At 46.3% G+C, this 14,810-nt stretch overlaps 3 protein-coding genes across 3 annotated transcripts; all 3 read left to right on the top strand.

Moving 5' to 3' along the window:
- Positions 1-1,378: 1,378 nt before the first annotated feature.
- BT62DRAFT_910097 (uncharacterized protein) lies at positions 1,379-2,147 on the top strand (the record flags this gene model as incomplete). Its single annotated transcript, XM_043183779.1, has 3 exons — positions 1,379-1,540; positions 1,590-1,664; positions 1,716-2,147. 3 exons carry the CDS (start codon positions 1,379-1,381, stop codon positions 2,145-2,147), a joined length of 669 nt encoding a protein of 222 aa, XP_043034197.1.
- Positions 2,148-2,584: 437 nt separating this feature from the next.
- On the top strand, positions 2,585-3,837 carry BT62DRAFT_1012470 (uncharacterized protein; the record flags this gene model as incomplete). The annotated part of the gene is made up of 7 exons (XM_043177934.1): positions 2,585-2,629; positions 2,701-2,803; positions 2,855-2,914; positions 3,209-3,358; positions 3,414-3,519; positions 3,587-3,686; positions 3,745-3,837. 7 exons carry the CDS (start codon positions 2,585-2,587, stop codon positions 3,835-3,837), a joined length of 657 nt encoding a protein of 218 aa, XP_043034196.1.
- A 627-nt stretch (positions 3,838-4,464) lies between these two features.
- BT62DRAFT_1012469 (uncharacterized protein) lies at positions 4,465-4,941 on the top strand (the record flags this gene model as incomplete). Its single annotated transcript, XM_043177933.1, has 1 exon — positions 4,465-4,941. The coding sequence occupies one exon, from the start codon at positions 4,465-4,467 to the stop codon at positions 4,939-4,941; it is 477 nt and encodes a 158-aa protein (XP_043034195.1).
- Positions 4,942-14,810: the final 9,869 nt, after the last annotated feature.

The raw sequence follows: 14,810 nt of genomic DNA, 5'->3' as shown, positions 1-14,810 counted from the left end.
TAGCTATTGCGCTCTCAGACTTCCGCGCCGTCTTCAAAATGGCGTCATTTGCTGTCAATAAAACTTACTCAATTTCTATCAAAATCGATCTTAACCGTTGAATTGAGAGAAAGGTTGAGGTCATTACAGTGTTATATGCATTTCCGACAAAGAGACTTCGTACAGTCTGTGTTTACTACGTTTCTTGTTGCCCGTCAACTGAACTCTTCTATGCATGAAGCTCCGGAGAGCCTCGTACTTCATCTCTGTATATGATTCAGAACTCAAACAATGGGTTATCCAGCCACACCCCCGGTCATACTCTAGGAACCCAGAACGAGATACTAACACACGGGAATGCAGAAATTTGAGAGCGTCTGATTTATCTGTCTATATGTAAGATTTTGGGTGAAAAATGAGACTTACTGATACTGGTAGCCAAATTAAAGGTCCAAGAAGGCCTTGAATTGTCCCCGGAAGTAAAATATCGGATGTGAATCTAGCCTGCCGTAAACAAGTCCTGAAAACAAAGATTCAGGAATACCTGAACTCGTGACGAAAGGCCCCATTTGGGGCAGAGTCTCGGCGTATGGTAAACCTAAAGTTCTCAGGCATCTGAAATGCATGCCTAGACTTTTGTTTCGCCTGCGGAGCTTCAGGCATGCTAAAACTAGGATTCCGTACCGACATATTTTTCCGGGATACCCCAAACCTTAGTTTCGGCATTCCCTATCACAGGTACAGAAATAAGCATTCTGGACCAGTCGCATCCACGGGGAGCGTTGGCACGGTCCGGTTCCTCCGAGATCACGTGTCGCATTGCCCGCTCGTTCGTAGCTACAACTGAGACCATCACTAGCCGTTGCCGATTCCCTCTCTTGGACCTAGCGATACGGTTCGACCACATTTATGGTACCAATCACACACCGAAATAGGTACCCATATGGATGTTTTCGGCATCGACTCAGTTCAGCAGGGAATGTTGAGTTTCAACTTGAGTAAAGGTGCCCCGCGATCCATTCCTTGTTTCTTTGATTTGGGGCCTATTTCACAGCTTTTCAGAAGCTTTGGTATTGGATAGAGTTTCAGTGAGTTCTATTCTGCTTCTGAAAACTTAGATGTGGGTATTATAGTCAGGATGCTCTAAATTTCTAAATTCCCTGTGTGTGATGTCATATGTGTCATCGGAACCATATGACTTAACTATTTTGGACGCACGAAACATCCTGGATAGACGCTCAAGAAGTCTCTCATCTCTTCTTTCCCAACGCGTAGTCAGAATAATACCTCTCTATTCCGATCCACGATGTCGGTCCATCTCGAGCAAAGCATACAAGATCCGCCCTCAGGACACCCCTCCTCCTTAGGTTTTGTCGCTCACGGAAGGATAGGCGGGACAATGGACTGTCCCGTAACCTCTGCCATTGCCGAGCATCTGCGTATTAACCGAAACGTAAGAGTTGTCAAATGGAACGCTCGAGGCATGGGCGGCAGCGAAGGCGGAAACGAGCTTTCAGGGTTCTTAGAATGGATGGGAGCACGTAACTGTAGTGACTATAAGGTACGGGAGGTTGTCTCCTCCAGGTATACGGCCGCTAAACATATAAAAGGATATATTTCAAGAGCAAGTCCAGAAATTCGTGAACGATTTTCCGTCCGCAAGGGGATGTGATCTGTTCATCTGCGTATGTTCACCAGTGCAGTCCAGGTCAATGGTTACTGACTCGTCCATACAGGGATACTCCGCAGGCGCTATTTACGCCACGACTATTCGTTTCTCGGGCGACCTATATGATCGATGCTGTCAAGTCTTTAGCAACCCTATTAAATACATCCTCGTCTCTTATCCAATCGGCGTTGCATGGGCACTGGGACTTGGGCTCACTGGATGGTACTTTCGAGCGCTCGAAGGACTAGTGGGTGGTTACTGGGAAGACTGTCCACATGAACGTCCCGCGGACGTGCTAATCCTTATGGGCGGAAACGAGGTTGGGGGATGGTTCAACCCCGCACAATGGGCATATAATATGTGGACCGGTGTATTGGACGGAAAGCATCGTCTGGAGCAGGGGAAATTTGGGAAGGTGACGGTTGATGGAGCGGATCATATATGGAACGGGAAATTGCCTCACATTGGGGAGGAAATTGAAAAGTGGATGAATGAATAATTATAATATTACGATGGTTGGTTTTCCAGCAAAGAACCGTGGATATGAAAATTCTTTAACTATTCTTATGAGAGTCGTCTTGTCGGTGCCCCACATGAGCAATATCTTGGTGCAATGTTTGAGAAACCGACTCCTAGATAATGTATATCTCAGTCTGGGGCTTATAGCACAATTGACTGAGGTAGCTCTAGAAATTTACAAGGTATTTATACTACTGCGACTGAGTGGCATTTGCCACCCCACGGACAATGTAATTTCTATAAATAATGTAAGTCTTTTGTCTTCGGTGTATCTGACATCCATTGTCTCAAGAACAATAGGATGCCAACACAATGTAGTCTGGACGAAGTGCTAATGCGAACAGAATGTGAACACATAACCACTTTTCGGCTGATTTCCCAAGCGCAGATTACAACAGGAGAGGAAATGTTCGCAATATGGACGAATGCTTACAGACGGGCGCTCTGTATGCTATACACATCGTCAGATAACCATTTTCTTACAGTCACAGTGTGCAATTATTACTAATAATTTCACGCACTGTCTTCGAAAGGCTTATAGCAAAAAGTACCAGTCTCTGGTCACTTTCCCGAACATCGACGGCTTCAACATCGTGAACAATGACGAATCATGGACAAAAGAAGGAATTAGTGTCTGTGCAAACAATCCCCCCCTTTTTTTTTTGTGGATTTGACGTCGACATTAAGATGCCGTCACACGCGTGTCAGCTGCTCTGGTACAGCGCGATTTCGATGCGGTGTGGATACGTACGAGTCAATAAACCTAAATCATGGTGTTGTCCCTATTTTATTCACATTAAATGCGTATAATTTCTGGGTATCGGAAAGATATCGGTCCCAGCAAATAGCTTCTGTTTCATCTAGGTATGGCAGATTCAAGTACGTCTGCATTGGTCTTGGATCGTGATGGTGATCATCTATGTGGTGGTGCCAGCCACGCCGAGGGTATTTATAAGTTGTCTGCATGTGACATGTGAACTAGCAATCTCATCAGCACGACCCAGCAGTGCCGTCGTTGCGGAAGAAATACGTCCGTGGCAGCGATACTTGCAAGCAAGCAGGTCTCCCTCGACGTTCTTCCGGATATTGTACGGACCACCAGCATTCACAGCGAACAAACCAAGGAGGGATTTATTACCCTTGAACGTCAATCATTGCCCCTTTTTCTTCGGAAGGACGCTGTTCTCTATGGTGAGCCGTAGAGCACTTATCTCGAAACATGGTGATACGAGAACCTACTATTTAGCTTATGAATTTCAATTGACAGGCGGAAACCTGGCCGGAATCAACTACGACTACGGCGTACATTCTTCCATTCATTTATTATGTGCTTCTGATGGTATATTTCATCTGTATGGAGTACTGCTAGTATTCTCCACTCTTGCTATTGTTTGTGTCCTTGTAATGAGGCCCTTTCAGCGACTGGCGGCCCTCGCGGGTCAGTTCTACTATCTATATTCCCGCAGCGAATTTATCCCATTCCCACAGTCCCGGGCCCGAAGTTAGCTTCGACCAACGTGTATCGCGCTACATTCAATAGGCCTTGTTCGCGTCCATTTGAATGACTCGAACATCAGGTCATCTGCGCTGCGCCATTTATTGGATCCTGCATGCGCTATTTGGATGCGGTTTCAGATGACGCAAACAGCTATAAATACGATCCTATATAAGCCCGCCTAACCTAGTGAGAAAATCCCTATTAAATCACTACCACTCGAAACATCTAGCAAACCTACTTATCAACCATCATCGATACTTTTCCCAGACAACCCTTGAAATTCCCGTCTCTGAGGCCTACGGAAACGTTTCGTGCACCTCCAGCGTGAGAGTACTTGGTAGAAGTTCATATTGCATCCCACTTATTATTTTCAGTCGTTCTTGCACCGCCGGCGGGGGTAAATGCTGCTCCTTCAAGAACTGATTCCCGTCAGATTGTCGTAATGGATGGCGGAAGAGAATTAATTAGTTTTAATCGAATCGAACGCTTTCGACTCTGAACGATCTACTACTTATGGGCCCGGAGGCAATCAGGATAATTTTCTGGCCTTTTCACTCTCGATATGTACCAAAGAACCGGAGAGGTCGTCATCCCTCACGGTTCGATTCTAGTTGTTCCTCCCTTAATTCACATGTATGTGGTGCAATGGCACGTTTCATGTGCTCAGGGTTCGGTTCCCTCTCTTCATATGGTAGAGAAACTTGACACTTTTTTCACATCCACGTTCCTTTATTAATTATTTCCCTTGACGGGGTTTTGCTTAGAAACTGACACACACACATTCACACGAAATACCCGCATGCGTAGAGAGTGGTTCTCCCCTAGGACGACCCAGGCGGCGGGGATGAAGGTCTATATCAACACGACACAGTACGTGTGTTGTTTTTTCTCGGCGTATCCTTCTGCTGAGTATTCTACCGCAGTGATGAAGTGTCTGAATGTAGTTGCTGAGGTAATGGACCTTCCCGGGCGGAGGAGGACGGGTCGTGAGTTGCCACTCTCCGAGCTTCCTTTTCCGTTCTCCGGTTTTGCGCCCGTCTCTTCAGTCCCTCCTGCGATGTTCTATGGGAATGTGCCCGCGACGACTGCAAATTATGGGTTTCCGACGTTTTCGGGCTCTCAGGTGCCGTTCGCGAATAGATCGATTGGGGAAGTTTATGCGCCTTGCTATAACTACGCGCCGGCCGCATACAACTACTGGGCTCCATATGAGGTTGCACCCAGGGCGTTTGTAGGGGAGCCGTTCATGTCTGGGAATCATGCGCTCGGGGGATGATCGACCTCGGGATACATAGATTGTGTGTATACGAGGAGCGGGTGAGGTGGTGGCCAATAGCCTCAAGCTCGTCCACCATAGGGCGTAGATACGTCGTTCCCAGTCAACGAACTCTTTGAAGGGTTCTACAGAATGGACTTTTCTTCTTACTAGTTATTTCACTGTATCAGTTAAAATTTCTCCTTGCCGTATTTCTGGTCTTGTTCTTCTCCGTCCTTTGTATTCCGTTCTGTGTACCGCTGTCGTTGCTATAGTTTTGTATTTTCCTTGTATTGCGTGCGGAATATGAAATTTGTATTTCTGGGCCTTCGTGATGAACGACAAAAGCTAGCGGTTATGGTCGCTGATTCTATGATCATTATGAACGAGAAACTAAGATTTCAAGTACAGCAGCTTACTGAAACGGCGGACATTTAGGACGAAGGAGATGATGAAGCATAGTTTGGGAAGAAGGTATTATTGTAGTATATCTATTCGTTTATTTTCTCTGTTGTGCTTTCGAATCAGATTTGTACTGCTCTTATACTGAGAGATCGGAGAGCATCAAGGCCACCACTCTGGAGCCAGAGATACTGACATTCGCAGTGATAACTGCTCGTTCCCACACTCTTGTCCATTGAAGCACAGATGAATAATGACTGTGAGGCCCTAGAATTTGATTAGGCAAAAAATTCTATCTTGCAAAGATCGAGTCCTGTGTAAAACAGGACTCAGAACTCATGTACTCTCAGATCACATACACCAGTCGAAATCAGGAACAATAAAATATTTCTAGCATCTCTATGCAAACTATACTAGGTTTACTTCAAATATAATTCCAGACTCTTCAATCATGGTAAATCATACACTTCTCCACATTGCAAGATTTCACCCACACATAGCAAATGGTCATTGCTCAACCACCACCCAGTCCAGAAAGTGTCTTCTCCCATCACACTCAAACCTTCCTCCCAAAGGGCACTAAGCCCTCAATCATTCAGCTGGTTGATGATCTTGGTATCAGCACACATTATATCCAGGAAGGATACCTGTGTGACACCCAAAGCTGCAGCCTGCTCCTTGTTAAACTGTTGGCACCTGACATCAAAAATGAATTTAACATGTTTTCATCCCCAGTCATTAATGGCATCCATGTTGAGGCCCAACTGTTTCAGAACAAGAATGATTCCAGGTATGACCAACTCATCTGCTAGTGATGCAGCATGATCAGCCTCTTCAAATGATATGGAGAGTGAGTCAACATTGAGATATGCCATGAGATGTCTAATCATTTCAAAAAGTGCTTGCCCAATTCCCAAATATTTGAGGTAGCAAGCAGATCATGCAAGAAAATTGTGAAGTGAATCAATCTTGTGATTGACTTCAATTTCATTCAATATAAAGCTTGAGTGAAATTTGAATACTCTCAATGACAGTGTAGTGATAATATCAAGTATGGTTGCAACATTATGTTACAATTTTTCCTTATTTCTATCTTTTATTCAGGGGATTGACCCCTATTTTGCTTAGTCAGAGCGCTTAGGCCAGCGCTTAGGACCATAGGACAGGCTTAGTCATCACAACACCTAGTCGGTCATTGTCCTTTGACACAACAGTAACTGCTTGACAACAGACAAAACCCTTTTGTAGATAGCTTAATGATACAGGACAAAATGCTCTATAATGCCAGGACAAACAATTAGATAGTTATACCTATAGAATGGATGATGACATGACTGCCTGAATGCAAAGCAGCATCAGTTTATCATGTGTTCACATCACATGTTATTTGGGCTTAACAATTAGCTCAAAGCTTTTAGCTTCTCTTTCTCAAGCTCAATTATGCTGAGAAACTGAATGCCCCCCACACTTAACCCCTCTGATCCAAACTTTACCCATGAGTTCTTTGAACTCCTCACTTCCATCATCAGAACATTGATAGGTTTATTGGTGATCATACAGCTGTGCTGTGGACACCAATCAATCACCACCTGGGCTATCTGACACTATCAAGAATTTCAGCACATCAAAACTATCCTATGAAATGTCACCCCTGACCTCTCCCTCTATGACATCCCTCCCTCTGTCAGACAGTCCTTCTGGCCCCCAGAAGGAACTGTATCTGAACTGTCTCTGGAAACATGTCTGAAGAATATCCTAGGGAAGAAAAAGAGCATTAATACCTACCATGACCCCTGACAGCAATTGTCAGAGATGATAGCAACCCTTGGGCTACAGGGTTTTGAAGACCAAGACCAAACATCCCCATCCCATGGGTTGAGCATGTGGATGTCCCCAGCTGCATCCCTATGAGGAGGGGCACCTCCTCAACATTATTCTCTGAACCTGGCATTGGACATTATGCCAGAGACTCCCTTGATGCCCTTAGGGTGGCTTGAGTTGGAAATAGAAGTCCTCCAGCAAATGACAGTCATGGATCTCTATATATGACACCAACAGAGAGTGGAGAAGAATTCTCCACTGAGCTTTACATTGAAAACCAAAGTACAGACAGTGAGGAAAACAGGACAGGGGTCATCAGGACTGATGACCCAGCCTATGACTATGACTATGAGGCCAAGGCAAGATATGAGCAGGCAGCCACCAGAGAGGCTGCTTGACTGGAGTGATGCCAGAGATGCCATGAGGCTCATCAAGCAGGAGGCATACCAGGCCCATCAAGCCTGGTACAACCAACTGACTGAGTCAACCTGGTCCTCTCTCCAGAGGATGAAGTTCAACATACCAACTCTCTTGCCAAGTACATCCAGAAGCAGGCATGAATCAATTATGAGGCTGCTTGGGAGGATGCCTTCTTTAGGCAATACCTCTGAGCATAAGACAGGGCAGATTGGAGGAGGGGCTCAGGGAGCTCTGGACCTCCACCATTGATGACACCCTTGTCAATTTCTCTTCCCCATTCCAAGAACCCAGTACCCTTGCAATATCTGAAGCCAACCTATGAGCTGCACCTCCTGAAGGCATCATCCACATGGACAATGTCCACCAACAAATGTTGCTCAATCTTGACAATGACCACCCACTATCATATGGGACCAATTCCATCACCAAAACTGATGATATTCCAGGCCAGAACAGAGACTGTCATTCTTATGAGGGGGATCTTGGGAGAGACAAGGAGCACATCAACCCCACCAGAGATCTCAAGCAAATCCTGAATGGATGCCTTGCATCCCTCTTCCTCCAACCTCACTTCTACCAAAACTTCCACTGATATCACAGAGCAGTGGTGGCAGAAGCAGCAGGAGTCAAGGCTTTTGAGAAACAGCAATGAGAAAGAGAATCTCCTTCTTGCCCCAGACCTAGCGACACTGGATCCAGCACTCAGCAACAATCACCAGGATGACCCAGAGCCTTATGACCAGCCTGATGACAATTCCCTCATAGAAACTGAGGCCAAGGTCAAGGAGGATGGTGAGATGGGGGAACCCCTCTCTGAATGGGAGAGTATTTTTATGAAACATCCAATAGAAGAAGAATTGGCAAGAAAGGTACAAGAGGAGTGCCAGAGAGTGTTTTTATAGCTGTATTAGGAAGGGGCAGCCAGCTTATAGAAGGATGACACCTGATTTGTGTTGGCTATAGGACTTAGATATACCACTGCCAACTGTATCAAGCATGTGAATATTATCTAATATGTGGCCACTGAACAGGCCATTTTTATTTACAATGAACATTATTTAGGACACCAATTAGTGCTACTACTGGCATATAAGTCCTGATTTGACATTCAGCCAATGCCATGGACACCAAGTGTAGCACCCAGCTGAGCTATCTATATGGCTCTCTCAATCCAAAGTGAATTATCACAATATACATTCACAACTTCTGCCATTCACAGCACAGCATCTCAGCTCACATAGAGCCAACCTCAGCCTAGAGACCCCTATCAGAATCCATGAACACAACCAATGCTCTGACCATTTGCTGGGCAACTCCTGCCTGATGAAGCCAAAGGCAGCAGGAGTGAGAAGGTGCTAAAAGCACCTCCTCCCACCAAAGATGATTCTGAAGCTCTTGAATTAGGATTCACCATCCAAAATGAGCACATAGTATGCAAGAAGGTTCCACCCTCAAGGAGTCCCATAGCTGATGACAACTCCCTTCATTCCTTCCTGGAAGCCCCTATATTCTGGACCATCCCACCATTTGGCAGGATCTCAAACCCCATGACCACTCTCATAGGTGATGCTACCATTCTCAATGTCAAGCCAATCCTTGTTCAAGAACCTTGATTGTTCAGAGGCACCTCTGAGGATATTGATCAATTCCTTACAGATTGTGACCAATACTTTCAAGTTTTTGCCTCATACTTCCTGCTTGACATGTACAAGGTCATATTTGCCATGACCCACATGAAGGACAAGGCAAAAATGTGGTGGGTGCTTCTTGCCCCCATGTTTTGGTCAACCACATGACAACATCATCAAATGCCCTTGTGGCCAGTGCTCAAACAAATGATCATCAACAAGTTCACTGATCCAGCAGTACAAGAAGTACACAAACAGAAGATAAAGGAGTACAAGATGGCCAACAAGCCAGCCACTGAGTACTTTGACAAGTTGGAATGACTTGGCAAACTTGCTGAGATATGGGACGATGTTGCTGATACAGGTTGCATGGTCAAATACATAAAGATGGGAGCCCTGCCCTCCTATCTGAAGATCATCTCTGACCTTGGCCAGAATATCCCAAAGGGATATGATGCATGGAAGGAACACATCATTATGATGTGCTGAGAATGACAATGACAAAAGGCAGAACAAGTAACACTGTCCATGGAGAGACAGAAGCATCAGAGACAGGAGAACAAGACCACCCCTTTAAATTCAACCATGTCCACCAAGCCTGGTGGCTTGACTCCAACTTCCTCCTATGATGAGCAGAAAACTGGTATGGGCATGACATTCACTGGAATGGGTAAGCCAATGGATGTGGATCAACTCAAGAAAGAGGGAAAGTGCTTCAATTGTGGCCAGAAAGGCCACATGGCATGAGACTGCCCTCAGAAGAAGAATAAATGCATCTGAGAAGATCTCCAGGTGCTTATCATGAAACTCCAGAAGGAAGAAGAAGGCCTCAGACCAGAGATGAAGGTCAAGGAGGTAAAAGACAGGGCTGAGCAGTGAGTGATTCTGCTGACTCAGCTGAAACATCAAGTGGTGTGTCACAAGCAGATGCTGGATGGACTGATACCATCTCTGTAGTACTACCTATGACTAAATTATGTGTGCATTTGAATATGCCTGATACTACCACTCAAATGTTGGAATCACCTAAAAAACAGACTCAACCATCCACAGGCTGAACAGGGGCAGAGAGCCCCACTGGCTGGCTAAAGCCATTTGACACCAAATGGACTTGGTGAGCCATCAAGAATGCAAAGAATGAAGCAACAGCAAAAGCTGTACTTTGAAACTGAATCCACAAGATCTGAGCTAAAGAGGTCATTGATGAAATGATTGAAGAAATGAGGAGAGCAGAGCAGTGCTGAGCCTTGGAATGGCTTGACAAACTTTGAGGTCCAAAAAAGTTCATCTGATGATCTAGAACAATGGGCTGAGACCTATTGGCCAAAGCCCAAGTTGAAACACTTATGTCTCAATCCATCTACTTGGTCACCATCCTGATTGACAGTGGCTGTATGGAGAGTTCAATCAATTGTGCCTTCATCACCAAGCACAACCTTTCCACTCAAGCCACTGCAGCCCCCATTCCCATCTATAATATGGACAGAACCAAGAACTAAGCTGGATTGATCACTGAATTTGTCAAACTCTGTTATGATTTCTCCCTTTTCCTTATGATTTTACTCCTATTCACACTTAGTCAGAAAGCACCAGACCATGGGAGAGCTTAGTCATCACAACTAGCCTGCCCATCAAGTCAACTAGAACAACAATGCTCGATGACACACAAGCACCCTTTTATATATGGTAACAATGCTCAAGGACAATGGGCACCATGGACACAGAAAGCTACAATAAGTAACAGTATTATTAGTGCAGCATGTACAGTATTTAAGACCCACAGCTCTCACTGGTAACCCTCAGCTTCAAGCTAAAGTTTATATACACCATTCTACTCTTGAGCTATCCAGTAGCCTTGTGACACACCATTGGCAATCAGCCCCATAGACTCAATCGATCACCTGAAGTGCAAGGTGCAATTGTTTATCATGTGATTAACAACATGTGATGCTTGGGCCTAACAATTAGCTCGAAGCTTCTACCTTCCCTTTCTCAAGCCCAATTGTGCTGAAAAACCAAATGCCCCCAGCAACAACTGCTGACTTGAATCACGACTTCTTCGAGCTAATAGCTTCCATTGTCAGAACACTGCTTGGTCTTCTCGCCATCATCACCCTCTGCTACAGATGACAATCAGTAACAGTTTGAATAGTCAGGCACTATCAGGCATTCCAGCAGATCCAACACATATTATGAAAGGTAACCCCAGACCTCTCTTTCCATGACATCCTCACCTCCATCAGAACATCCTTCCAGCCACAAGGGTGACCCTTATCAGAAACCGAGAATAATGACTCGCATCAGGGGAGCCTTCATGAGGAAGAAGGACCCCAATACCCTCCTTGACGACACAGCAGAAACTGCCACCCTGCTCTCACAGGGTTCTGGAACCCATGGATGATGAACATCGCTCTGGAGCCTGAGGAGATCCCTGACAACATCGCTCCAACAGTCTCAGCCTCTGAGCATCCCTCCTCCCCAGCACCCTCAGAGATTGGAAACCGTGCTCAGGACTCCCTTGATGCCACTCAGATGGCTCTGAGACCCCGCAAAGGCCCCAACTCCCCCCATGACTCCCTCTACACCCCCACCGAGCCAAACTCCAGCTCCAGCCAATCTGTCAGTAGGCTGGGGGTCGAGGACCCACACAGAAGGACAATACACCCCAACTATGCCAATGTCGAAATTGCTATCTCTGCAGCAGGGGACCCCTATTGACATCTCCATGTTGGGAGTGAGCCAGAGGTTGAGACCACCAGTGCAAGAGGGAGGGCTGCCCGAGACAGAATTATATGGCAAGTATTCCCAGACTGGGACCTCATGGTCCCTTTTAACTACAACGACACAGTACAGCAGCAGCAGCAGCAGAACCAGGCCAGACAGGCCGAGATCAGGTGAGCTCAAGAAGAGCTTGCTGAGTACATATGAAATGAAGCCCAGGAGTGGTATGAAGCCGCAGAATATGACTGACAAGGGAGAGAACAGAGGAGAAGAGAGGAAGCCGAATGAATGGGATCAGCCTCTCCAGGCTGGTATGGACTCCACACTGATTCAGGATCCCCATTCAGAGAGCCTGACTCAGACACTGACCCATAGATGGGACCCGCCAGCATCGTCAGCTGGAATGAGGCCATCAGACGAGGCCAGGCTGATAGCAACCGACCTCCCACCCCCTAGTACCCCACTCAAACTGACACCATTTCCTTGGATGCTGACTCCGTCCTTGGAGCCTATGGGCTCTGAGTACCAGACAATGCCCATGTCTCTGACCGGGCTCTCCAGTGATTCCTGGGAAGCAGGGTTGCTCACCAGTTTCTCAATCCCAAGTTCCAACATTACTTCAGCCTCTATAGCCGAGAACTGGAGGAGACGAGAGTGTGTGGAGGAACACACTACAGCCAGCTCAGTAACCCTCCTATCCACTGCTCAAACACAGAGGCTGGCTCTAGCAATGTCGGACCCAGTGCCCAGGACAATACAAGGATCCCCAGGGACCCTATGACCAGCTGTGCCATCCATCTATGACCCACCTGTCGGTTTCCTCCTTGAGAAAGAGGACAGTGGGGGTGAGGGTGACAAGGGGGACAATGAGGACAGTGAAGGGCCATACACATATGAACAAACTCTTAAAAGAGCGGGTGAAGACATGGATGAAGAAGCCTTGAGGGAAGAAGTGGAATGAGCAAGGAATAAGGAATACCAGGAATTGTATGAACAGGGGAGGAACTTTCTATGGTGAGATGCACACTGGCAAGTGACACCTTTAGGACTCGAGTATCAGTATGCAGAAGATACTGAAAAAAGAAGAATTTTACAGTATGCTATGACAGAATACACATGGAAAGAATATGGCTGATGGCATCCAGAAGACCTGCTCATGCTGATACCCCCATACCAACCCAGCCACAAGTCGAGGATGCCAGAACCAATGCCGCAAACTCCACCTGTCCTGCCGAAACGAGCTGTATATATAGCACCATCCATCCGAAGCCAAGCTGAGACTGACCCTTCAATCTGAAGCACAGCTTCTCAGCTCAATTGCACAAGGAGAACAACAAATCAGATGGCACAACAGCTAGAGGGATTCCAAAACCTCTGGACTGGCAGGAGAAGTTGGCTTCTGGGGGCACAGCCACCACCAGATCAAGCAGGGGGGAGCAGAACAGGCAAAGAACCAATATAGGATGATCCCAAAGCAGTATGACTCAGATTCACGGTACGGGACGGGGTTATTGTATGAAAAGATGCACCTAAGGGAAGCCCAGTAGCCAACGACCAATCCTTGCATTCCTTCCCCATGGCCCCACAGGAGTGGCACTGGCCTCCTTTTGAGGAGTGGCCCAACCCAATGGGGGCACTGCTTCATGATGCTGCCATCCTTCAATGTCGCCCTGACCTCCTACGAAAACCACAACCCTTCAAGGGAGCATCGGATGACATCGACCGATTCCTGGTTGACTGCGAACAATACTTCGAGGTGTATATTGGGTATCTAGGAACCGACATGAACAAAGTAGTGTTTGCTGCCTCTTATCTTGAAGAAAAGGCAAAGACATGGTGGATTTTAATTTCCCCAAACTTCTGATCCACCATATGGAACTGCTACCGATACCCCTCATGGCTAGTATTCAAACAGATGCTAAATGACAAATTCATTGATCTGGCAGTTCAAGAAGTGCACAAGCAAAAAATCAAGGAATACAAAATGGAGAAAAGGCCGCAATGGATTACTTTGATGAGTTGGAAAGACTCACCAAGTTGGCAGAGATATGGGAAGACATGGACAACAGTGGTCATATGGTCAAAGCCCTCAAGAGAGGAGTCCCCTTCTTATACCTCACGATGATCTCTGCAATGGGCATCAAGGAATTGATACCCATCGGTTATGACACCTGAAAAAAGTGGATCATCGAGATGTATAAGGAGTGGCAAAGGCAGAAAGCGAAATCCTCAACACTTCAAGACTACACCAAGAAATTGACACCACCAACCCCAAATAAGAACTCAGAGATAACTGCCAGGAAACCATCGGGAACCTCGATGGCTTCTATCTCTTACAGCATGCAGAAGACTGGGACCAGAACAACATACACAGGCACCGGTAAACCAATGGACATTGATTGCATGAAGAAGGAGAGAAAGTGTTTCAACTGTGGGCAGAAGGGGCACATGGCCAAAGACTGCCCAAAAAAGAAGTGCACCCAAGAAGATATATGAGCACAAATCGCCAAGCTGCAGGAAGAAGAAGAAGAACTCAGAAAGGAAACAAAGGTTGAGGAAGTAAAAGACAGGGCCAACCAGTGAGCAATTCCACTGGGTTGGCCAAAGGACTTCATGGTGTGCCAACCTCAACCACTAGCCAGACTTATGATGCCCCTGTAGTTACCGCTATGCCACCCATATATACACATTCGAATATACCTCATTTAACCACCATGCACACCAATGAATCGCAAAAAAAGACTCAATCACCTATGGGCCGAAGATGGGCAGAGGGCTCTTCCACATGGCTCAGACCATTCGACACCGAATGGACCTGGAGGGCCATCAAAGAAGCCGCTGACAATAGTATGGCAAAAGCTGCATTAATGGGATAGATACACTGGACCCAAACAGGAG

This window comes from Guyanagaster necrorhizus (assembly GCF_019112545.1).
Source record: "Guyanagaster necrorhizus MCA 3950 unplaced genomic scaffold BT62scaffold_46, whole genome shotgun sequence".
Taxonomy (NCBI): Eukaryota; Fungi; Basidiomycota; class Agaricomycetes; order Agaricales; family Physalacriaceae; genus Guyanagaster; species Guyanagaster necrorhizus.
This window is presented reverse-complemented; position numbering and strand designations above follow the sequence as displayed.